This window comes from Diuraphis noxia, unplaced genomic scaffold (assembly GCF_037042655.1).
Source record: "Diuraphis noxia isolate RWA-SAM2 unplaced genomic scaffold, SU_Dnox_SAM2 contig0002, whole genome shotgun sequence".
In the NCBI taxonomy this organism is placed as follows: domain Eukaryota; kingdom Metazoa; phylum Arthropoda; class Insecta; order Hemiptera; family Aphididae; genus Diuraphis; species Diuraphis noxia.
Window position 1 is genome coordinate 86,122,593 of NW_028301712.1, and position 26,209 is coordinate 86,148,801.

A 26,209-nucleotide genomic window follows, 5' to 3' on the forward strand; every position below is an offset into this window, starting at 1 on the left:
GTTAATGTAATTACGGAACAACCTGAAGCACCCTGTATAAACAAAAATATGATTTTAACCTGTTTACTTGATCAATGAATACTAATCAATAATGATTACAGTAATAATTGCTTAAATGTGTAACTATAAATTTACATAATATTATACAATTATTCAAAACAAAAAAAAAATAGTTTGGTTTGTAACATTTTTGAAGTTTATACATTATAAAGTAAATATATAAACGAAACGAATTTAAATTATAGGTGCTTTAAATTGACGCGTTACGTATTTTGTCATTTAAAGTTGAATTATTGTAGTTTTTAAAGTTTAAATACCTACCTAAATAATGATTGTGTTTCACGAGCTTATAAATTAATACATATACTATTCGTAATTCAACTTCATAGTTTAATAAACACAGGTCAGATATGATTTTGTGTTTGAATCACGATGATCACGAGATTCAAACCAAATCGCAGCAAAAGAGGCGTAACTGTGATGGTGACTGCACTACTGCAGCAATGTTAGCGTAGATAATATAATAATAATTGCACTCTGACCTTATTTTTCAAATCATCAATATGTCAGTCTTTCGTAATTATATATTCTATTGACTATGTGCAATAGTAGATAAATCGTAGTTGTTACGTAGGTCTTATATATATATACCTAATATATACCTAAATGCTATAGGTAAAAATAAAGCTGCGATCTGGTTCACATAGACGCATGTATAGTAATATACTCGATAGATATAAAATATAAACATCAAGAGGGAGCAAACACGCCTCTGCAACGCGAAGGCAATGCTGTCTTATAGTACCTACTTTAGTGAAAATCTTTCCCTTGCTCATCCGACCACCAGTTGTATTACAAAGTAAATAGGCCTATAACTATTATAGATGATTATAGATTATTTTTATTACATTTAATTGTTTTACATACCTTTATATAATCGAATTATTATGCATACACGTAAATAGATCTAACATTTTAAATGAAGCTCATAACTTCATTAGAGTCAACGTATTTTTAAAATGTCGTCATTTTCAGTCAATGCTTATATAGTTATATTATAACCACCGTATTCGTAGCAATGATGTTTTATATCACTATATATATAAGTAATATAATATATGTTTTATATTTATTGGTAAGAACGAATTCAGAAGAAAACGACATTCATCAACAATTGAGGTACACACACATTATCGATTATAGTTATAGATACGTCGTAATATTACGTTGACTTATTTAATAGGTATATTTTAACACAGATATAAACAACAATATAGATATATCATAATATTATCATACACATTACACACACGCAGTATCACTACGAATATAATATCGTGATTAAATGATTATCATTATACGGTCGTACACAATAATATATTAATGTAATAATAAAATTCACTATGCAGTTATGCGTTTAATTAACTTCAGGTAGTTATTCAAACACATCAAAGTATCAATAACCCAGTACCTATAATGAATATAGATACCTATAAAGCAACAAATCCATACAAAGGAATCCAGAGATAATCAGTCACAGTGCAATCGGTTTGAATAACTTAAACAATAATTCCCAATCAAAGTTACCAAACTTCATCGAAAATGACAAAATGCATCGAACGATATTGTGATTTATTGAATGGTCGTGCATATAAAAAAAGAATAAATATTTCATAACCCTTCCCATGCCAGTTTGGGCTTCTCTTAACATGAATGGATAAACAAAACTTCACCCCTCCTTGAAAACCCCCCCCCTCAAAAAAAAAGATCAAGTATAATAACAGCAGGTACCTACCAAAAAAATTTTCTTTTTAAACTTTCGATACCAAAATCTGGATTTTGAATTAAATCTGAGCGGGACTATACTGTTCTTCCGGCTGCACTAAAATGTCTACTATACTACGAAAGTATACGAAGCATGAGCAATACTGCAATACCTGTTATTAATATTTAAATTTAAAAAATATATAAGACACACAAATACAATATAATAATAATATGTAGACACTGTACATAGATTACGGGACATTTTGTACACGAGTGGATAAATAAACAATAATAATCAAACTGCAGTGCGACTTACGAAATATGACGCACGTCGTTGTCGCGGTTCGTTTTTCTGGTGGTCGCGGTCGACGTGAATTCTCTCTGAAGCTATCCTACGCACTCATCTAAGTGCCAGTAATAAAGATATAATGTTGAAAATCGATTGGACTTCAGTCTTGTATCGGTCTCGAAAAGAAACTATCAGCGTCGTAAAATCGCGTAAAACAATAAACACGTGATCGAAACGATTTCGTTCGCGTTCAGGACGTATTATTGTTGTTATAATATTTAATCGTCGTGACAAACAATAATAATATAAATAATAGCATGAAAGCTTACTGCGAGTATAATCGGGGGCGTCGGTGGACGAAAAAAACCGAATTAAAATCGTGTACGATATTTTTATGATATTATTACAGTAAAATACGCGCGAGGACGGGCAACGCGTTGACGGCCGTGTTGTCGGACCGACGGCGGTCAAACGTTTAAAAAAAAACCAAAAACCTCCACGCGCCGCCACTACTGCCGAGCGCGCCGCCGATGCACGCAGGAAACGACGTCGGGCGGCGCGACGCGGAGGCTCGTTCTGGCGGGGAAAAGAGTGGAAAAAAAAACGGTTCACTGGCGGAAGTTTTGCAGCGACGATCGGTCGCGTACGTATTAATAATTATGATGCGCTGTACCCATAATAGGTACTTTATATTAAAAGGCTTATTATTTTTATTTTCATTCTGTCGTACAATATTATTATTGTGTCGTCGGAATGATATTATATTGTAGTCTGCTGCTCGCCATATATATATGCCTACCCATCATCCGGCGTTGATGTCGTCGAACGGGTCTACACCACCACACTGCTGGTTTTTCACAGACGGAAAATCCACAGTCCTGACAACAGCTCTTCCGTCGCACGGATGTCTATCGTTGTTCTTTAACAAAATATAATATTTCACATCCTATCCACCACACTAAGTGCGACGTCGTCAGCGTGTGCGTCTGTAAATTTAATATTACAAAATTAGGTCCACGGATTTTGTCGGAATTTCGTCACTACTGGGTTTTTTCGAATAAAACAAATCCCTCCATTTGGTGGTGGATGTCTCGTCACCGGGAAAATTCGCGTTGTTGGGTTATGCTCGACATTTTGAAAGTTTAAAATATTTATATCGCAAATTGGTTACTCCGCGGAAAACATAAAATATTCGAAACATATTGTGTTTCTATTAAAGTCGATTTTGAAAATAATGTCAATTACGAGAGTGTTTATACCGTGACAGCCGCCATAAATAAAGGAGTAAAATAAATAATTAAAAATATTATACGCCTCGTGAATGATTATTAGGTATGTTATTTAACGATATAATGGTATGCACGAAACAAGTGCGTAATGCCAACGTGAAAACATAATATTGAGTATTGATAATACCTACCGTCAATTCAGTGATGGTAAGTATAGGTAGTCAGAGCGACACTAGAGATGACTTAGATATTTCAGAAGGACAATGTAACGGTACTAAATGAACGTACTTATGTATTAATATTATATTGAAGCTATTATAATTACTGGAAAATAATCGGGAAAAGTCTTATTGTATAAAAACAGTAGAATTTAGCATATTCCGATAATTATAGTCAACACTCTGATAAAGCTCAATTTGGCAGTACTGTCATTCTAAAAACTAAAAAGACATCAATTTTTGATTAGACTAGCATTTTCTTTGTGATAGCTCACAACGTTTAAGTTCGAGTATTTAAATATTATGTCGATGTAGATTTACGAACACTAGTTTTTATGCACCGAATGTTTTTTTTTCAGTAAAATGAAAAAGCAATACAACAATTGCTTTTACCATAATACCATAGGAAAATCTTTGCCAACCGCGCGTTAGTCATCTCGCTTTTAATACAGTTTGGGAAGAACGATCAAACAATATACAGATTACAATAATTAATATAATAATAATCATCAGCTAATAGATTTGAATGATGAAACTATCATTTATTGGACACTCCAGATGACTTAAATAATTTCAACCCTGTTTAAATTGATCTGAAATCCACGATTTCATTAAAAACCACCGCAAATTTATTCTAATTTTAAAAGTTTTCTTATAGGAAAATTAAAGAAAATTTTTATGTTCATTTTAACAAATAGCTAGGTGTATAATTTTTAAAAAACTGGACCCGAGCTAATAGTTCAGTCAGTACATTGTTATTTATTACAAACAAATATTATATTCCACGTTCAGCTCATACAGATAATAATATATAAATTCTTATAATTGATATCATAGGCAATATTAACACTTAACAGCTTTGATTCAGATATAGCTCATATTTTGTGGGTCGATATTTAGGTATTCAATACATTTATTTATTACATTCACTCCTATAATAATTACTCCATTAATAATGTTTTGTGTCTTGTCATCGTATCATACGTGGAAATACGTTATAGAGTTGTAATTACGTTGTGTAAGTCAATGTTTAATTAAACAGTATAAATCCACTTTACAAGTCGTGGTGAAAGTGAATAAACCTTAGTTTATTATAAATTATAATATTCAATACTTTCAAAGTTCATCACGATGGTATACTTGGATTGTGTATATTGAGGCATCGTACAAAAGCATCGCTCATCTCTCTATTCTAGTATATTTAAGACTTTACGAGTTTATCATGTAATATATATACAATAGAACAGTACCAATAGAGTATATAATAAGTATAAAAATCGTATTATGGATAGAGGATTTGAAAATAGCTAATTTAAATTGTCAGATCCTAGGTCTATGACTCGTCGTCGCGTGGTGATTCTTAAACACGTGATTCATTCAGCGCTACAAAACACGAATTAAATAATAAATACGCGCAATACGGTTTCGTGTCCCATATATAAACTGTAGGGAAAAAGTATTATAGACACATTAAAACACAACATGATATTCCCGAAATTATGTCATTAATAAATACAAAACATTTTAATGGATGTACAGGGGCTTGTTTTGAGTGTGGGGATACAAAAACGGATTATGTTTGTGTTTACGATGTCAACCTCTATAAACATTTGTCCAAAACTTGTGCCACATCAAGCCTTATAATGCGACCTTAAACAGTGTTTTCTTATAATGTGACCTTCGGCGGTTGTACATAATATAATCAATGGCCAGTGTATCCACATGATGACGTATGCCAAAAAAATTGTATCCGGAGACAAAAAGCGGGCAAAAAAAAAACCTAAAATATTATCTTTTGTCTTCTTTGCGTGACTTAACTTTTGTCGCCGCAAACCAAGTAACAAGTAAAGTACAAATAAAATAAAAAATAAAAACGATGAACGAAAAAAAAAGCTATACCTACATAAAATATGCATACGTGTTTGGGGATCATATATCGCGTACGGATAAGATGAGTATATTATATAGCTAGAAAGGAAGATTAAAATATGCTACCTATTTAATCACCGTAATTATTTTATGTTTCCGATTATTTGGTTTACAAAAAACTAATTCTGGATGTTTACTATGATATTATGATGCAAATAAAACGTCGAAAATATATCGAAAGAAGTCGCATAAAATGTACATTTATACCACACACGTCAACAACCTGACAGCCAGAACTTTTTGTGTACACATTTCTATACTCACATCACATTTTCTATATTTAAAATAACTACTGTAGACTAATATTTCACATAGTGAGTCTTATTCATTTTCCCAATGTTTGGACTGCTGAAATACTTGTACAAAATATATTAACTATAATTACACTCTCTGTCAGTCTCTGATATAAAATCTGATTTCTTATTTTTACAATATTCACCCACAGGTGCACGTCATAGTTCCTGTGATGGTCACATATACATATAAAAATATTAAATGTTTTTATAATAACATTAATAGTTTGGTATCATGATCGTAAATATTGGATATTGTATAATACCTATATATATTATATAGTATATAGTCACATTATACATATGTATACTACATATCTATAGTTGGTTGAAATGTTGATTAAATTAATTGAGTAACCGGATGTGGTTGATGATGGCCATTTTTAATCGGTAGTATATTTTAACGCGGAAGAGGACCCACAGTAGACAACATTACTGTAAAGAGGACGCTACACCCGCATGTGTTGTCTCCGTCTTACAAGTGCGTAACATTGCAAAAACTGTTTCGCGCGGGAAAGAACCGAGAAGGCTACAGTTATAACTAAGAAACGAAATTCTCACCACAGATAAAAGGGAATTTCGACTGTGCAACGTTGTTTTTATTTTTTTGATATTAGAACTGAAAAAAAGTTATTCGATTTTGAAAAACGCAAAAATAATAAATTTTGAAACAATAAGAACTTTTATTATATTTGTGATATCGAAAAATTGAAAACAACGTTGCACAGTAAAAATGTTCTCCTTATTATATGTTAAAAATTTTGTTCCTTAGTTATAACTGTAGCCTTCTCGGTTCTTTCCCGCACGAAACAGTTTTTGCAATGTTACGCACTTTGTAAGAGGGAGACAACACATAGGCAAAACGCATTATAATTTATAGGAGAAACAACGAAGTGGACCCAGAGCTTTTGATGCTACTAAAAAGGTTTACAAGGTCTTGATAGTTAATTGAATTCCGAACTAAAACGCCACGTCCACCACTATATATACTTGTAAAATATTTCATAAGCCAAACAAAGAATAAATTACGAAATAAATGGTTGATGCTTATATTAAAATTTGAACAATGAACATAAATAATTATAAACTTTATTTTAACGTTTTATATTAGGTATACATTTTGCATATAGGTAATACTTAAGAAATTATTATAGGATATTAGAAGTACATTATATTGTTGTATAAATCAAACAGAAAAATCAACATTTATTTCAACTGAATAATTAAATATATTACTTCAAAATCCCGAATGTACAGTATTATATTAGGTACCTAATATTATTTTTTCGACAGAAATTTTTAATCGGTAGATTAAAAGTATTTTATGTTATGATAATTTAACTTGACTATTTGTATTGACTACAATGACAACATTTTTAAAAGAACCTTAATATTATACACAGTCAAATTTTTAGTAAAACGTACCTTGATGTCAAGACCTTGTACGTTGAATTCAGAAGACAATTTTAAGTAATGAACAAAATCAAATTCCTGTTAATTAACCATATAAAACTACTCAATAGTGAATTGCTATACATTAAGAAAGTGCTCGAACGAGTTCTGTGATGACGTGTAATACTGTTGTGTTCGATCGCATTAAGTATAGCTACAATATAACTATACTTTATTTAATAATTATATTAATTTGTTAATTATTTGGCTTGGCTAGGTATTACGCCATGCAGTATGCAATACGGTTTGCTACTCAAATACAAATAATTCAAGTTAGAAACATGATTTCAAAAAAATAAATGTCTGAAATGGTCAAGGTCACGTTTGTTTTTAAAACAAGTTTTTTTACACATTATAAGTACTGTAAGTAAAACGTTCTCGCGGGATGCTTAAATCAATATAAGCAACAATAATACGCACCCGACACGAATATTATTTATGATGGGCTGATCGCCAGCAATTGGCATTAAATGTTGGCATAATTAACCGAGGATAAAACAAAACAACAGATTTATCAGATAGAATAATTGAATACATTGTAAGGAAACTTTTAATTTTTATTTCAGAAACTTTCGTTTATATTCAACGATAACGATGTGATCATTGCGAGCATAATATTATATAGTATACATTATACGATATATAAATTAAATAAGTTATAATATTAGAGACATACATTACTGACAGACAGGAATAACGAGAACGCTATAATAAAGAAAAGATAATTTATAAATTGTTTACGTTGCCTACATGACATAGAGTTAGATAGGTACGTATTTTAAAGCTGGTGACGATTAACTAATATTATCTATAGATTTATAGATTTTTAGATTCTGAACGGAGTGATGAATGTATTGATTTTACAATGATGTGTGTTTTTTTTGTGTGTGTGTGTGTGTCTGTGTACAGCATAACTAGTCGAAATAATGCATTGTAGAGGTCAAAAGTAAACATTTTCCAACAGTTTTCAAAAAAATCGAGAAAAACAAAAAAAAAGTGACAGAAAAACGGGAATTTTTACGCGAAACCAGTTTTCGACCAAATCGATTTTTTTATATGGCTGTAATTTAAAAACTAATCACTTTAAATACTGGAAATTTTCACTAAATGTTTATGTTAGTGTTATCTATATGTATACAGTTTAATTTATAAATTTATTTATTTAATTATAAATTTTTGACTTTTTTTGAGTTATTTATGGACCACTGAAATTTTCGATTTTTAGGAGAATTTTTTTTTGAAGTGTCGGTAAAAAAAATTTTAGATGACCAAAAAAATTTGAAAATTTAATACAAGGTTCCTTATGAAATGTTCTTATTGTAACTAAAAATTTTTTTTTTTATAAGCGTTTATAGAATATTATTACGAAATCTGTCGAAAACGCGAAAATTTGCAAGTAATTTTGAAGTTGAAAAATCATAACATTTTTTCTGTTTATAACTAAGGATTAAAAATACAACACTAAGTTTTCCATGAGTTTTCCTTTAAGTAGCTTTAGAGAAAACTCGAAGCATCATTAAATTTTAAGTGCGTTTGAATTTTAAATTTTTACGAAATAGCGTAACGATAACGATTTATCCTCAAACTAGGTACCTATATGTATATTGTAATCAAAATATTATCAAATTTGTCAATATTTATCACAAAAAAAATGTCCACCGGAAATTCAAATTAAATTTTTATTAGCATTTGAGTTTCAAATATTGACAAAAATTCGTCAAAACCATGAATATATGCAAATTATTTTGTAGTTAAATTTCATAAAATTGTTTGTATTTATATCTATAAGGTTAAAAAAAGGCGGGTAAGTCGTGGATGTCGCTCTGCTGTACAGTAGGTTACAAGTGGGTTACTGTAATGGATCGAATTAAATTTGAATCCAATGATATTATATCATTGTATACGAAAAACGATTCTGAACGAAGACGGTTATTATCTGTCTCGGATATAATATAGATTACTATAAATTTTCAAATCTTAGATTTAAAAAGAAAAATTTTTATGAATTTCTAGTTTAAAATAGTTTACGAATTTTCGTGATTTTTACATATGTTGTCAAAATTCAAACTTTGAATGCTTGTAAAAAAAAAAATGTGCCAATATCTTTCTTTTATGTTTCATCTAATTTAGGTGAAATATATAATGGTAAAATATGTTAGGTGCCTTATATACAATTTTAAATTCTTAGATATAAAATGAAAATTTTTAGTGTATTTCTAACATTAAATAATTTATGAATTTTCGTGATTTTTACGTATGTTGTTAAAATTCAAACTTTGAATGCTCGTAAAACAAAACCGCGACAATGAATTTATTTTATTACTGCTATTGTAAAAATATGTTAGGAGCCTTGTATTAAATTTTTCAAATCTTAGAATTAAAAAGAAAAACATTTATGAATTTCTATCTAAGATAATTTGAACATTGCCGTAATTTTTACGTATTTAGTCAAAATTTGAACTTTAAAAGCTTATAAAAAAAAATAGTGCCTATGTATTTTTAATATTTTTTAACTGCTATTGTTACAATGTGTTAGAAGCCTTGTATTAAATTTTCAAGCTTTTCTACCGAACAAATAAATTCTTATCGAAATTTATAGAAAAAAAAAACTAAAAAAGTTGAAAAATTAAAATGTCAGTAAACAGCTCCAAACAAATTTAAATATTTTTTTCAAATATATAAAATGCCTATACAAATATTCAGTCAAAATTTCAAGTATCTGCGGACTGCGGTCATTTGTTTTAGAGTTACACCAAAATAAAGAAATCGCTAAAAGTAAAAATCCAATGTTGTAAAAATTTAAATTTCAAATGCTCATAAAAATTTAATTTGAATTTCCGGTGGACTTTTTATTTGTGATAAAGATTGAACAGCTTTTAAGGAATCTTGTATTAAATTTTCAAATCTTAGATTTAAATAGAAATTTTTTTATGAATTTCTAGCTTAAAATAATTTGTGAATTTTCGTGATTTTTACGTATTTTGTCAAAATTCAAACTTTGAATGCTTATAAAAAAAGTTGTGACTATGAATTTATTTTATTTTTCAACTGCTATTGTAACAATATGTTAAGAGCCTTGTATTAAATTTTAAAGCTTTTCTGCCAAACAAATAAATTATTATCGATATTAATTTAAAAAAAACTAATAATGATCGAAAATTTCAAATGCCTATGAATAGTTCAACTTAAGTCGAACATTTTTGAAAATTGCAAAAAAATGTGAAAATTTTGAAGTTAAAATTCATAAAATTGTTTGTATTTATATCTAAGGTTATAAAATTCAATACTAAGTTTTCCTTCGAGTAGCTATAGAGAAATTTTGAAGCATCATTATAGGAAAAATGTTTTGAGCGTTTGAGTTTTAAATGTTTATGAAATCGCGTAATGATAACGGTTTATCCTCAAACCAGGTATAATATGAATATTGTATATCTATGATCATTTAAGGTATTATGAATTATGATACCTACATGCAAAGTTTTTGGAAAAATTGATTAACCATGCCTTATGCAAAATGCGTCCTAATTGAAAAATAAAATATTTGTTTCAAAATAGAATATATGATAATATTTAAATATAATATATCCTAGAATGACAAATCATCACTGTTCAGAATCGTTTTTCGTATACAATGATAGCTATCATTGCATTCAAATTTAACCTACCCTAGTAAGAGGTCCACCCCACCCCTTAATGTATGGCAGAGTGACATCCACTTACCCGCTTTTTTAGGATTTTTTTCACAGGCCTGCTCTAATTATCTTCTCTAGCGTCCTCACGTTCAATAACGCTAATCCCTGGGGGCAGACGGACACTGGCCTTTTAAATAATATATGATGAATCCTAGTATTTTTTGTTCCTATATTTTTAGATTCTAAGCGGAGCGATGAATGTATTGATTTTACCATGATGTGTGTTTATTTTTTTGTGTCTGTCAACACGTTTTGGGGCGTAATTCAAAAATTAATCACTGTAAATACTTGAAATTTTCACCAAATGTTTATGTTAGTGTTATCTATATAAAGTTTAATTTTCAAAAATTTTTGACTTTTTTTGAGTTATTTATAGACCACTGAAATTTACAATTTTTTTTTGAAGTGTCGATAAAATTTTTTTGGCCCTATCAAAATACTTGAAAATTTAATACAAAGTTCCTCATAAGTTCTTCATAAGTGAATGAAAAATTATAAGAATACATAGGCACAATTTTTTTTTATTAGCATTTGAAGTTCAAATATTGACAAAAATTCGTCAAAACCATGAATATTTTTTTTTTGTGTTTGTCATTACGTTTTGGGCCAGTAAAAATGCTTCTACTTTTAACTTTAGTACCTCGTTAAATCAGAAAGTGAATCCAGTTGATACTTTGGGGGATCAAAAGTAAAAAATTCTTAACACTTTTCTAAATAATCGAGAAAAACAAACTAAAAATTAAGGGAAAAACGGGAAATTTTACGCACACTCATTTTTCGACAAAATCGATTTTAGTTTTTGATGTAACATTAAAACAAATGACCATAGATACATGAAATTTTCACCGAATGTTTATATAAGTATATTCTATCCACAATGCAATTTTCAAAAAATTTCGACTTAAATTGAACTATTCATAGGCATTTGATATTTTCGATCATTATTAATTTTTTTTAAATTAATATCGATAAAAATTTATTTGTTAGGCAGAAAAGTTTGACGATTTAATACAAGGCTCTTAACATATTGTTACAATAGCAGTTGAAAAGTAAAATAAATTCATAGTCACATTTTTTTTTTTATAAGCATTCAAAGTTTGAATTTTGACAAAATACGTAAAAATCACAAAAATTCACAAAATATTTTAAGCTAGAAATTCACAAAAAAATTTCTTTTTAAATCTAAGATTTGAAAATTTAATACAAGATTCCTTAAAAGCTGTTCAATCTTTATCACAAATAAAAAGTCCACCAGAAATTCAAATTAAATTTTTATGAGCATTTGAAATTTAAATTTTTACAACATTGGATTTTTACTTTTAGCGATTTCTTTATTTTGGTGTAACTCTAAAACAAATGACCGCAGATACTTGAAATTTTCACTGAATATTTGTATAGGCATTTTATATATTTGCTTGTTTTGAGCTGTTTACCGACAGTTTAATTTTTCAACTTTTTTGGTTTTTTTTTTCTATAAATATCGATAAAAATTTATTTGTTGGGTAGAAAAGCTTGAAAATTTAATACAAGGCTTCTAACACATTGTAACAATAGCAGTTAAAAAATATTAAAAATACATAGGCACTATTTTTTTTTATAAGCTTTTAAAGTTCAAATTTTGACTAAATACGTAAAAATTACGGCAATGTTCAAATTATCTTAGATAGAAATTCATAAATGTTTTTCTTTTTAATTCTAAGATTTGAAAAATTTAATACAAGGCTCCTAACATATTTTTACAATAGCAGTAATAAAATAAATTCATTGTCGCGATTTTGTTTTACGAGCATTCAAAGTTTAAGTTTTGACAACTTATTATGTAAAAATCACGAAAATTCACAAATTATTTTAAGCTAGAAATTCATAAAAAAATTTTTTTTTATATCTAAGATTTCAAAATTTAATACATGGCTCCTATCATATTTTTACAATAGCAGTTGAAAAATAGAAGAAATGCTTAGTCACAATTTTTTTTTACAAGCATTCAAAGTTTGAATTTTAAACAACATACGTAAAAATCACGAAAATTCATAACTTATTTTATGCTAGAAATTCATTAGAAATTTTCCTTTGATATCTAAGATTTGAAAATTTTTAATAATCTATAAAATATTCTAGACAGATAAACCGTCTTCGCTCAGAATCGTTTTTCGTATACAATGATATAATATCATTGGATTCAAATTTAATTCGATCCATTACAGTAATCCACTTGTAACCTACTGTACAGCAGATCGATATCCACGACTTACCCGCCTTTTTTAAAAATTATTATATTATAGGTATTCAATTTTTTAATTGTTTTAAGTTAGTGCTATATTACCTAGGTAGTATACAAGTGATAATCAATATTATTTTTGCTCAATTGTAATTAAAAATATACATTTTCCTGGTTTATTGTCATTGACCTAAATAAAAAGATGAATACGTCATATTGAAATACCTTAATATCTATATTAAATATATTGTATAACCAAAACAAAACCAGAAGTTATTTACTATAAAGGTTTTTAGCAGCCAGTGAAAATATAGGCTTTTGTTATGCTTTTCTTGTATTTTAACATCTTAGAAAATTTTAATAAGTTCCATCTAATTAAATATTTAAACGAATTACCTATTATTTATAAAAATATAAGAGTTTATTAATACATATCCAATATAAAATGTTTAAATTTCATAATCAAAAAAGTAATATTAATGGTTCTTCACTTTTCTTAATGTATGAGCTACAGAAAAATAGGCATTTATTTCCTACTATTATAGTAATAAAATTAAATGATGAAATTTAATTATCATTAGCATTTTATGATCAAAGTTCAAATGTTATCTTAACAATCATAATATATTGTGGTGATATAAGATTGAAGTAATTAGATAGATGTCAACATTTAATTAATGTGGTATTGTATTTATTAAAATCAATAAGTAATTAGTTAGAATTAGTAGACATTAGTTATTACACTTAAAAAATACTGTACCATGGTCTGGCAAAAACTGTCAAATACTTTGGGTAAAATTAATATATTGTAAAATAATAATAATAATATGTTACTTCGAGCTAATATTTTAAATAAGTAAATTCTTAAACACATTTCATAATATAAAGATAATATACATATAAGTAAGTATATGTAATAACTAATAAGTAATAGGTAATTAGAGAAAAGGTTAATAAGCACTAAAAAGTATCAGAATATGCTATACTTATAGTATACAGAAAAAAATCATCTTTAAAAAATGCAATAAAAAAAAAAAAATTAAAAATTGTATTAAGTGTAAAAAAATATAAATGTAGAAAGAACACGCTTACGATAAATAAATAAATATTTCTATTTAGAAATTAAATATTATCTAAAATTATACAAATCCGTGTATTAGTTAGGGCCTTGACGCCCTTGAGAGAAGTTGTCTTTGGTTGTACTATCAAATTTTGTGCCCCTATACTAAACGTTTTTGAAGTTCCAATATATCACTTCCAATAAAATACAACCAATAACATGTGATACGAGTATCTGCGTACTATATAATAATAAACAATATTTAATATTCCTATTAAAATTAAAAATCATAAATTAATTTTAAAGGGCCCCTGTACTCTAGGTTAAACTACCACCTCCTCTTTGTGGGGCCCTGGCTCTTTTATTATTTTTAATCTAAGATTAAAAAATTCAACACCAAGTTTTCCATAAGTTTTTCTTTAAATACCTATAAAGAAAACTCTAAGCCTCATTATAGGAAAAATGTTATGAGCATTTGAATTTTAAATTTTTTGGAAAATTACATAACAATAACGATTTATCCTCAAACGATTTTAAATATATTTCAATATTTGTTATTATTCAAAAATTATAAGTCGTAGATACTTGAAAATTTCACCAGTTATATAGATTGGCATTTTCTTTACATGATTTAATTTTCAAAATATTTCACTTATTTTAATGCTATATGCCTAATGCCTATATAGACATTTACAGTATTCGTTTTTGCTTAGTTTTTTTTTTTTATAAATATTTATAACATTTTTTTGGCCGAGTTAAAATAATTGAAAATTTAATATAAAGTGCATCATGAGTTAGTCTTATAGTAATAAAAAAAATTATAAGAATACACTGGCAGAATTATATTTTATTTTAGTTTATTACAACTAATGAAGAATTTCAAAATATTTTTAATACTTATTTTGTACTTATGTATTAGGTACACTTTTAGTAAGACATAGAACAATTGACTAAATTAAGATTATTGTTACATAATATAGAATATAGATATTAGATAACAGTACCTATAACAAAAATATGATTCAGGATAAATTCAAATTCATAACATAAATAAAAACATATTATTTATGGAGTGACCAGTCTTGCTTGTTTATTATTATTTTTGAACCATTCAACAGTGTCAGCTATAGCTGTTTCTAAACTGGTAAATTTAAAATTTGGTAACAATTTTCTAAGTTTTACATTACTAGCAGTTTTTTTAATCTGGCCATCTGCAGCACTAATGTCAAATTCTAGAATTCCTTGGAAATTAAAAGATTTTGCAATCATTTCAGCTAACTGACGAATTGTGATTTCATCTTTTTCATCCACTAAAAAAAAAAAAAAGATTTGATTGATAAATTGTTTTGTTATAAAGATAAGATTTGGCTGTTGAAAGATTAATATGTGTTATTTGTATAAAGTATGTCTATTTTCATTAAATACCTGATAAGATGATAGGTTCAACATCATTGTAATTCCTTAACACCCAAACAAACAGCTTAGCAAGATCCAATGAATAAATAAATTGTCGCAAAGGTTTTCCAGATCCCAGTACCACAAATTTATCAGCTCCTAAAAATTATGTGGAAAAATGGGACATAACTACCTACACAGTTTTTGTTAAAACTCTAAATTAATTAACCCTATATGTCTCTACATATTGTGTTCATTTGAATATGAAAATAATATTTTATTTGAAAAAAATCATGCATATTACTGTTGTAAATATTATTATATAAAATTATGAGAACAATTCTAGTTAAATTTTTTTATTTGCAAAATGTGTGTTTTTGTATGCTTTTTGTAATGGTACATTAAAATAAAGTTGCTATTAGTTATAAGTATTTATAGTTTAGATTTGCAGAGTGAGTGGTACAGGGTTACCCCGCGAAATGTTTGTCCACTACTCCGCTTGTCTAAACTTTAAATACTTATAACTCATAAACTACTTGTCCTAAATTCGATTTTTATGAATAAAAATACTTAAAAAAATATTCTGCTTTGGAATATGAAATTAAAACTCTATGTTGTCATTCAAAAAAGTAAAAACTTAAAAAATTATAAGGATAAAAAATATAATTTTTTATATAAAAACGTTGGTTTTAAATTAACTTGAAACTATGTAGAAAAATATTTTGAAAAAAGTCAATACTTTTTTTAAATAATGAGTGTTCTTTGATAAAAAAATCACCCTGTGTATTTATGTTACATACAATATCCGGAATTGTACATTTCGCAATTTGTATAGTGATTTTTGTACACATCGCCAATTGTACAAGTTTCATTATACAATTCGTGATGTGTACAATAATCACTGTACAAATTGCGAAATGTACCTTCATTGTACAAATCACAAAATTTAAAAACATAAATTACAATATAATAATTAATAACTGGTATGTTTTAAAAGTATTTTCTTAACAAATATTACATATTAGTACCATTATATATATTATATAGTGATACATAGATCTGGATGAGGTAGGAAATAAATATTTTTACTAATCTCCTGCCTTAATGCACCACTATTAACATATCCTATTTATAGTGTTATTTGATCTATTACAGTAGTAAGTTCCATCTTTAGTAACTTACCTTTCTCTAGAGCTATGTGAAATCGATGAATAAGCGCTGGTACAACATGGGCATTTTGCAAGTCAAAATTGTCATGCGGTCCAAACACATTACATGGTACGACAGAAGTAAATATTACTCCATGTTTTTGATGGTATGCTTGATTTGCTATATCTAATAGTCGCTTGGCATAGCTGTAACCAAAATTGGATGGATGAGGAGGTCCATTATGAATCTAAAATATATTGTATGAATTCATTATATTATAGAACTGTTTTCATAATATTGAATAATGTACAACCAATTTGAAAAAAAAACAAAGTGGTTTTTAAACAGTAACTATTATTATATTTCAATAAAATTTTAATGAAAATTATATTGGGCAAAGTTTAAATATTATGATTTAGTGGCGTAAAATGGTCATGTTTTTTTTTTTTTCATAGGGAAATTAAACATTTAGCCCCTCACCAAGCTAAAAATAATACCTATTGCCTATTGGTTTATATCATAACTTTCTCTTAGTACAACCATTGTGATCCATAGCAACAAGTTGAAATGCATCATAAATCTTTAAAAGGTTATAACACTTAAACCTTTGGAACTAAGTCCAACTGGTAAATTCTGATTTCATCATTGTTCACAACTCGGTGAAATTTATTGCAAACTACACTGTATTGTTTTGCTGTAGGCATAACAATTTATTTACTCAATAGTGATTAAAGTGTTTATTATAAAGCAATATTATCTTAGTTATGTACAATCATGTTTTTATGTATTATTTCTATAAAATATAATATAATTTACCTAATACTCATAATCAGGGCTGTGAATTTAATGCATTTGCATGTTTTTTTTGCTACACTTTATAAAAAAATGGATTCGGTCAAAATTTGTTTTGACTTATTTGTAATTCATATACTAAATTTTATTTTGCATATTTTCGCATATTTCATGGGTTAGGGCATACAAATGCATGTTTTAATAATATTTTTGTTTAAATGCTTTTTTTTTCGTAATATTTACATTTTTTCGGTTAATCTTATAGTAGGTATAAACTATAACTTTTATAGTTTTATCGAAATAATTCTATTTTTACTCGGGTATTTAATGTATAATATTATTGACTACCTATTGTACTATTGAAGTCGAGATTAAATTAATTTGCTGATATCAACTCGACGAAGACCAAGACTAGTTAAGATCAATAACTCATATACTCATATCAAGAAGTAAAAATACTAATATTTAAACTAAAATTAATAAAAAAAACATTTACTAATGAAAAAAATAAAAATAAAAATTTAATTTTTGTAGTTTTTTTAGCATATTTTAAGAATTTTTAGAACATATTTTGTCAGATTTTAGTGCATACATGCATGCATATTTAATAGTTTTTAAGTGCATTAAATTCACAGCCCTGCTCATAATAATCTATAATCTTAATCTATAAATATAAAATCCAAATACCACTGACTCACTGATCACTGTATCTCAAAAACTACTCAACGTACAAACTTAAAATTTGGAATAGTGGTTTATTTAATACATTCACCGAGCAATAAGAATTTTTCAAAATTTTGATTTTAAGGGGTTGAAATAGGCAAAAATAAATTTGTTTGTGTAAATTGTATATTTATATTCATATTGTGTATTTATATAACAAGCTATTAAATAATAATATTAGTTGACTGATAACGTTTGGTGCACATCGTAACACAAAAATGTCAGTTATTATTTATAAATATTAAAATGTTGTTTTACATATTATTTTTCATATAATTATTGCCGTTTTTTCGGTTTCATCTCTGGAACTAGGTACTTACATTTTTGCTTACCATCAGAAAGCTACAATAAGCTACACTATCCCATGGATTTATTGGCTATATTTTATCTTGATAAGTGGCCTTTTTTATTGCAAACTTAAGATTTTTTATAGAAATAATAGATATATAATAATAATAATAATTTAAATATAATTTTATTTATTATAGTGTTGATATTGGTTTTACAATTCAGTATGGATGAATAAGAAATTATCAATTCGTTCTAAGATACCTATCAATTTTAAAAATTGTTTCACCTTATTTACAAAGCAATAAATGCGATACAATATTATGATCACTATAGCTACGCCGAGTATTAAATGACGAATTAAATACAAATTTTGAATCATATAGATATATTATATCATATTGTATTTTTAATGGGCAACGAAGTGCACGAGGATCAACTAGTAATAATATAATATATGTTACTGGCAATGTGGAATACCGGTCAATGTGGTCCTTGCCCGGGCAATATGAACCACGATGATTTTTTTTATCTACTAATATTATTTTTGTTTTTATTATAAATTGTAATTTTATTATTAGCCATTTATAATTGTTTATAGTATTTAAAAGTATAATATCATTATTAATTTTATTAAATTTCAATGAAATTTCACAATAGACTACGAAATTTTGGAAACACGCTGTAAAAACTTGTTTTTGTTTCCTACCGTACGTCCGTACTGCCTATTTAAGAGTCATACATTTTCCATATGGAAATAGCTGTCTTGATAAAATCAGTCAACGATTACGAAATAAAAAAATAATTAAAAAATACAGTAGGGTCTCGATTATCCGAACACAGGCTAATCCGAAAGACGCGGTAATCCGAACGGGCTTGAGAATTATCTTATCGCCATAATATGTACATACTACATAATATGTACATATTATGTATGTATTTATAAATAATATTTTCCGGTAATAAAGTTTTTCAATTATGTGGGACAAGGCTACCAATTCATAACGGGAACCAATGTACAAAAAAAAATCAATATTTTAAATGGTAAAGTTCATAATTAATATTAATATTTTTATGTATTCAATGTCTTTTGAAATAACGAGTTTTTACACGATTAATACAAATAAAAATAAAATTTCATATTTTAAATAAAAATAAAATTGATGTTTTTTTTTTAAGCCATAGGTAATCCGAACAAATCGCTAATCCGAACGACCCCTTTCCCCAATCTCGTTCGGATTATCGAGACCCTACTGTATAACTAGGGAAACAATAACGTTATATTTAAATTTTTGCGATACGTGTGAGAGAAAAGGGAATACAGCGAAAAAAGGATTAGTGGTTAAACTTTAAACCAATTATTTCTTTGAAAATGAGTGCCAAACAGACCTTATTGATATGCAAGCGTAACCAGACGGAAATTATAAATTTATATGTGTTTACAAATTCGTCATACTTAGCCACTTAGGCCTTTAAGACATAAAAGTGCCGAAGCAGTTGCTAATGTTTTGTTGGATATATTTACCCTTTTTAGAGCACCTGCTATACTACAAAGCGACAACGGACGTGAATTTGTAAATAAAATAATATCTGAACTTTGCACTATGTGGAAGGATTTAAAAATAGTTCATGGTAAGTCGAGACACTCTCAAAGCCATGGTTCAGTTGAAAGCGCAAACCAAGATGTCGAAAATATGCTTGCAACAAGGCTCTAAGATAATAAAACAAACAAATGGAGCAATGGCTTAAGATTCGAACAGTTGATAAAAAACCGTGCTTACCACCATGTGTACCTATATAATATTCACCATATGAAGCAAGCGATGTTTGGTACACCCCCTAAAATTGGTTTAACGTTGTTATTACTTCCTGCAAACATTATTGCAAAATTGAAATCCAAAGAAGAACTTCAGATTGTCTTAGAGTCAATACAGATTCTTTCTAACGACAACGAAAATAAAGAAGTGAATAGTGAAATAGAAAAAAATAATAAAGATCAAATAATCGAAAACAAACAAAAAAAAGACAAAATCAATTAACCAAAACAGGAAAGAGTCATTAAATAATCTGGAAATTCATTCCAAAAAAATGACGGAAATGTCCGAAAAACGATTTTGCCAAGGAAATATTGGGAGTAGATTAGAGTTAAAATTCCTGATGTAGATAGAGCACGGAGTGATCTTAGATGTGTTATTGGAGTAATTATGTTGAGTAATAATAATATTTAACTATATATTATCAGATAATATTATTTAGTTAAATATTGATTAAAGTTATATGTAAATTAAATATAAATAGTGAGATTTTCAATATTAATATTTTAAAATACCTATATTTCAGAGAAAGATAACTTCTACAAAATCAGTACGATTGAAGAAAAACTGCAACTACTGTACAGCAGAAATCAATTTACGATTTGCAAAGAAAAATGTGTACAAATTGAAGACATACCGGCAAATTCAATTTTATTGCGAGAAGCAGCCCGCTCCTTTTCTAATTTAGGTGGACAGGTATATGATCAGTGTAGTACACAGGGTTGCAAACAAATAAATGTAAGTGTAGAAAAGCATACAGATTATGTGATTCTAAGTGCCATGCTTCTAAGTTGTGTACAAATAAATAGGTAATAATAGTATAATTTATAATAAAAATAAAATGATAATATTTGATATTTTTTTTTGTTATTCCATCAAAATATTTGTAATGTCATTATAATATATGAATATATTTAATTATTGTTTATTCAGTAAATATTATTAGTTGGTAAAAAAAATTGCCCGTAACATATATACAATTAAATATGGTTTGCCAGTTTAAAAAAAAAATAGCAAGGGGAGAGGATACAACACCCAAATCCTATCCCTGTAATTACGCCACTGCGAGTTTTAAATTAATGGAGAGAATCCAAAACTGAAAACTCAATTTCAATTATTTGAATTCAGTCTTAATTTAAATGATTGATTAAATGTAATAATCAAATTATCAAATGATAAAATATTATTCAAATGATAAAATATTATTCAAATTATTCAAAATATCAATACAACTTGAATGATTGAACAACTAAATTTACTTCAAAAGTGTCCAAACTAAAGTTTGAATGATGTATGACAGTTTGGAACTATACCATTATTTATTAATACTTATTTATTTATTTATTTTTTTTTTAATATAAATAATATCTATTTAATTTCTATCATATTAAGTAAATATATTTAAAAATATTTAAAATTATAAATAATAATACCATAGTTTCATTTATTGGATATGATGTTTTGTCTGGAAATATACATGTAGATAGACATGACACTACTTTTTTTACATTGTACTGAAAACTTGTTTCTAGTACGTTGTCATTTATATGTATATTTTTGCGCTGAAATAAAATTAAAGATCAATATTAATTATTAAGTGTATAATTAATTTATAAAATTAAATATATTGCTAGATAAGATATAATTTAAAGATTTACACACACAGCATTTTATACACATTATACTACATTAAATTAGGTATATTATAGCTATGTAAAAAATGTATATGACAAATTGTGAATTCAGAGACCCTCAATATTGTTAAATATGATCCATTATCGTCTTGAATTTGAAAAATAAATGAAATGGTAAAACGTTATGTTTTACTATTTAATATTTATATATTAATATTAAATACTTTGTTATATTTTTAGGTAGTAACATTCTTTATAAATACTGTAGATTGTTCACTGCGGTTCAAAAAGTGTTGCGCTAAATTTACTAGAGAATTTGGTGTTGTTATCCAGAACTGAATATATTATCAATTTAAATTTTGAAAAACTAAAATATTTCACTAAAATTTAGTGTACCTACTACTAACTAATAACATAATTATCAACTTATGAAATTTTTTTCATAAAATAATATTATTAATTTGATATATTGTTAACTTTTTTAAATTTAATATAAAAATGAACAATAATGTACCTAGGTATCTAATAAAAATAATAAAGTAATTTTAGAATTGGTTATTTTATTCTTGGATATTTTGGCATAGATTCATATATCATCATAGGTATAGTATTTACTTAACCTATACAGTATTTTTTTTTCTGGATATTTGATAATATGATATATAACTTATGATCATGATAAAATAGAAATCATCAAAATTATTGAGAATACAAAACAGTGAAAACACTTTTTTTATTTTTGTCTTAATAGCATATGAGGTGTGTTAAAAAAAAACAGGAATTTTAAAATTGCACGGGTTAGGTTTATTTTTGTTTTTTTAAACTTTTTTTTATAATGTTGATATACATACCCCTGAAGTATGATATAAGTTTCAGCTATTTTAATTTTTCATGTTGTTTATGGCAGCCACTAAGGTGTCACGTGTTTTAATGAGCTCGGTGATTTTCATTTGTTAAAAAAGATGAATCAACAAATTTGTATCAAATTTAGAGTAAAAATGAAATAAGTGTAGTAATGTGTGTGAAATGTTAACGAAGGCCTATGGTGAGTCTGTTATGAGTAAAACTCAATCGTCAATCATCCCACTCGAGTAATATCGTTTAATAAAAGTAATAAAGATAATAGGTAGATAGTAGATAACATTGCTTATACAGTTATACCTTATTGGTAATGACTATACCTACAGTGGTGTTGTCTAGTAAGTTGGTATACAACAAAATGCGATTGTAGTCTGAATTGAAGCTTAGTTTGTTGCGAATTTAATACGTTTTATGTAATTTAACTTTTTAATTTAATAAAATGTGTTCTACAGAAGTTATAAAAAGTATACATGGAGGTAAAGTACTAAGAGTAAATAATTTTTTATATATATTAAATAAAAATTATAAAAAAAAATGTGATGACCAAAACGTTTTTTACTGGACGTGTTCAACTTAATGTGGAGCAAAAATTTGTACTGTTGAAACATTGAACGGAAAACACGAAATCGACGAGTTTTCTACATTTTCGGAAAATCAACACTCTCACGCAGCGGACCCAATTGCTATTGAAGCAAAAAAAATTAAAGAAAATATAAATCATAAATATTTTATTTTATATATTTTATTCAGGGCTTCACAAATTTATTACAATCGTGCAAAAAATTCAAGCTGAAACTGAATCACAGATTTAACTGTTAATATCCGGTCATCAAATAAAGAAGAAGAAATATGGTGTGGAACGCAATCTCAAATTGCAATCAATTCAACAATGAATAAACGACAATCCTAATTATTGTAAATAGGAGTTTTTAAAAGAGATTGCATATAATTTAAGTTTTTAATTAATGATTTATAACTGTATAGGTATATGAATTTTACAAATATTTTTTTCTATTTTATTTCGAACATATATCTAATGATTTATAACTACATTGGTATATTAATTTTACAAATATTTTTTTCTATTTTATTTATAATATTAGATATCTTTTTAATTTAAATAAATAATGTTCGTTCATATGACTTTTCGAACAAATAATTTTTCGATTACATTACTATTCGAACAAATAACTTTTCTAACACTCGTCATTCGAAGACATGTACCCCACCCCCCAAAGATAGTTTGAGAAGTGTTTCGAGGATTGTATGAAGTGATGGCACAAGTGCTTAACACCTAATGGGAACTATTCTGGAGGCAACAGCATTAATGTAGACAAATAAATACATTTTTTTTTTGCAGAATGAAAATTCCCATTATTTTTTGAACACACCTAGTATATATAACAAGAAACATTATAAAACTGATTTCATAACCTATTAAATTATTTAAATTAAGATTAATAGAGGTTAATGAACATCTCTAATCTGAATAAATTAAAATAAACACAAACAAGTATTAGTCTTGAGACATATGGGATGTTAAAATTAATAAAAATAAAGACTTCCCCTAAATTGATAAAATACAAATCATAGGTAAAAGCTGTCAAACTACTCAAAACAATAACAAAATTTCACAGTTATTGTTCTCAACAATAATGTAAATCAATTTGAAGTCTTAACCATTACCACAGTTTAAGCGGTTCTATCCTATGCATTATAATTTTTGATATTTTGTACATTTATAAGACAGAACAACACATGCAAGTGTAGTCCTCATTAAAAATAATTTTTATTTAATTAATACTAGTAATTAATACTTTGATTAATACTTCCATACACCAAATGCTAAATTGTTTAAGCACTATTGAAAGAGAAAAACACTTGAAAAATTGATATCTCTTAAGTAAATTCTAAAAAAAAATATTCGAGGACTCTACATTTGCATATTAGGAGATATTATTAAAAATAATATTTATTATAATAATTAACAACAATAGGTATTTACCTATAGTAAATATATTATTATTAAGTAAAAAACAATTTAAGGCATACCTATGATTTGTATTTGATTTTTTCTATGATGTTATAAAAATTAAAATTTGTATTAGGTAATAATAATTTGATTATATACCAAAAAATCCAAATTGTTGTCCATATTATGAAACAGACCGCCAACCATAGCCGCCAAGTGTATCACATGGGTAGGTTTATATTTTTCAAATAAATCTCTTGTAGCTTGAACGTCACTGAAAAAATTTGAACAGGAAATAAAATTGTATAAACATCATTATCTGTTATTCACTTGAGATCTGCTTCTTTAGAATTAGTGAATATCCATTTTTCTTCAGGTAACGCTTCGTTTTGTGTTTCAACAATTGTTCTGATGGCGCTGCCCACTAGTCCCGATCCACCAGTAACTAAAATTACTTTGGTCATTCTAAAAACAATATTATATTATATTATTAAGTATTTTATATCAGTCAAAAACCAACGATTAACTTTAACTTATCAAAACATTTCATAAGATGTGTAAAACATAATTAAGACGGGATCATATGTTAGAACACTTACGTGTAAATTTTATATAATTATCAAATATCAATATTCAATTAGGGGCAGCTGGCTTTTTAGTATTGTGAATTTTAAAATTAATAAACAGATTACGTGCATACTTTTGAATGGACCAGACAGTAAATAAAAAATTAAAAACCATAGACCTATCAACTAAGTTTATAGGTCTATGATAAAAACGGTTTATATCAGTATCATGGAAGAAATGTGTCATATCTGTTCGACTTGGAATAAATAACAAATTATAGTATTGCTGGCCGCCAAATGGAATAATATTTAAATTTTTATTTTGTTTAATATTATATTATTCATAAATTGGTTAATTATAAATCGACAATGATTAATTAATGTCCACATAGTAGTTTCATATGAGTTTAATATAATGTCATCAAATAGTTTTATTTATAACTTCTTAATCATACATTACAATGGTATTTAGATTATGTTTATTAACATAGCAAGAAAAAAAGTAATAGAATTAAACTTTATATTTATGTATTTTGTATTGGATTTATATGTTAAATGGCTTTAAACAGGTAAGCATGATATAAGATTGTTAATTTATTATTCATTATTAATCTCTTATGCTCTATATGCGTGCGCATGGGTGGTGCAGGGTATGCAAATACACCACCTGCTGAATCTTGAAAACTATTTTTTTATTCAAGTATGTTACTCTTAGTATATCTTTTGTAATAAATCAATCAAAAATTATATCTAAAATTTGTTTTCTTAATAGTTATCAATTATCATAGGCAATAGGCATGAACATATTATAATAAAAGGTATCTATAGGCTTGCTAGGTACATCTGCATTTATAGACCATGCCAAGCA

General features: G+C 27.0%; 3 protein-coding genes across 6 annotated transcripts in view; 1 reads left to right on the forward strand and 2 right to left on the reverse strand.

Annotated features, from left to right (window-relative positions):
• LOC107163348 (serine/threonine-protein kinase NIM1-like) overlaps positions 1 to 2,540 on the reverse strand; it is a 60,406-nt gene extending 57,866 nt beyond the window's left edge. Inside the window, exons 1-2 of one of the 2 annotated variants that reach the window (XM_089218249.1) lie at positions 2,084 to 2,540; positions 1,796 to 1,937 (exon numbers count right to left, since the gene is read on the reverse strand). The gene's annotated coding sequence lies outside the window, so the exon portion shown is untranslated. The remainder of the gene's footprint in view (positions 1 to 1,795; positions 1,938 to 2,083) is intronic. The other variant, XM_089218248.1, reaches the window with a different exon arrangement.
• The window catches only part of LOC149059043 (uncharacterized), a 55,611-nt gene extending 34,453 nt beyond the window's left edge, over positions 1 to 21,158 (forward strand). For both annotated transcript variants that reach the window (XR_016190068.1, XM_089218253.1), the window contains exon 2: positions 20,835 to 21,158. Coding sequence is in view for 1 of the 2 variants with exons in the window: in XM_089218253.1 (XP_089074379.1) it covers positions 20,835 to 21,121 (287 nt within the window). In the remaining variant the exon portion in view is untranslated. The remainder of the gene's footprint in view (positions 1 to 20,834) is intronic.
• Positions 14,975 to 25,526, reverse strand: Gmer (GDP-L-fucose synthase-like protein). Of its 2 annotated transcripts, XM_089218251.1 has the most exons (7): positions 25,375 to 25,526; positions 25,106 to 25,240; positions 24,935 to 25,049; positions 21,742 to 21,870; positions 16,725 to 16,938; positions 15,573 to 15,701; positions 14,975 to 15,457 (listed from the first exon to the last, which is right to left on the reverse strand). In XM_089218251.1, the coding sequence occupies exons 2-7, from the start codon at positions 25,237 to 25,239 to the stop codon at positions 15,213 to 15,215; spliced, it is 966 nt and encodes a 321-aa protein (XP_089074377.1). In that variant the 5' UTR covers position 25,240; positions 25,375 to 25,526; the 3' UTR covers positions 14,975 to 15,212. The 2 variants fall into 2 exon arrangements, with proteins under 2 accessions (XP_089074377.1, XP_089074378.1); XM_089218252.1 differs by lacking the exon at positions 15,573 to 15,701.
• Between the last annotated feature and the right edge of the window lie 683 nt (positions 25,527 to 26,209).

Excerpts from the sequence above, each read along its gene's own strand:
- Gmer (XM_089218251.1), bottom strand. The coding sequence starts at position 25,239 with ATGACCAAAGTAATTTTAGTTACTGGTGGATCGGGACTAGTGGGCAGC. Across the intron at positions 25,050-25,105 it reads TCTAAAGAAGCAGATCTCAA|TGACGTTCAAGCTACAAGAG; the intron begins GTGAATAACAGA and ends AAATTTTTTCAG. Across the intron at positions 16,939-21,741 it reads ATCCAATAAATGAAACTATG|ATTCATAATGGACCTCCTCA; the intron begins GTATTATTATTT and ends AATATATTTTAG.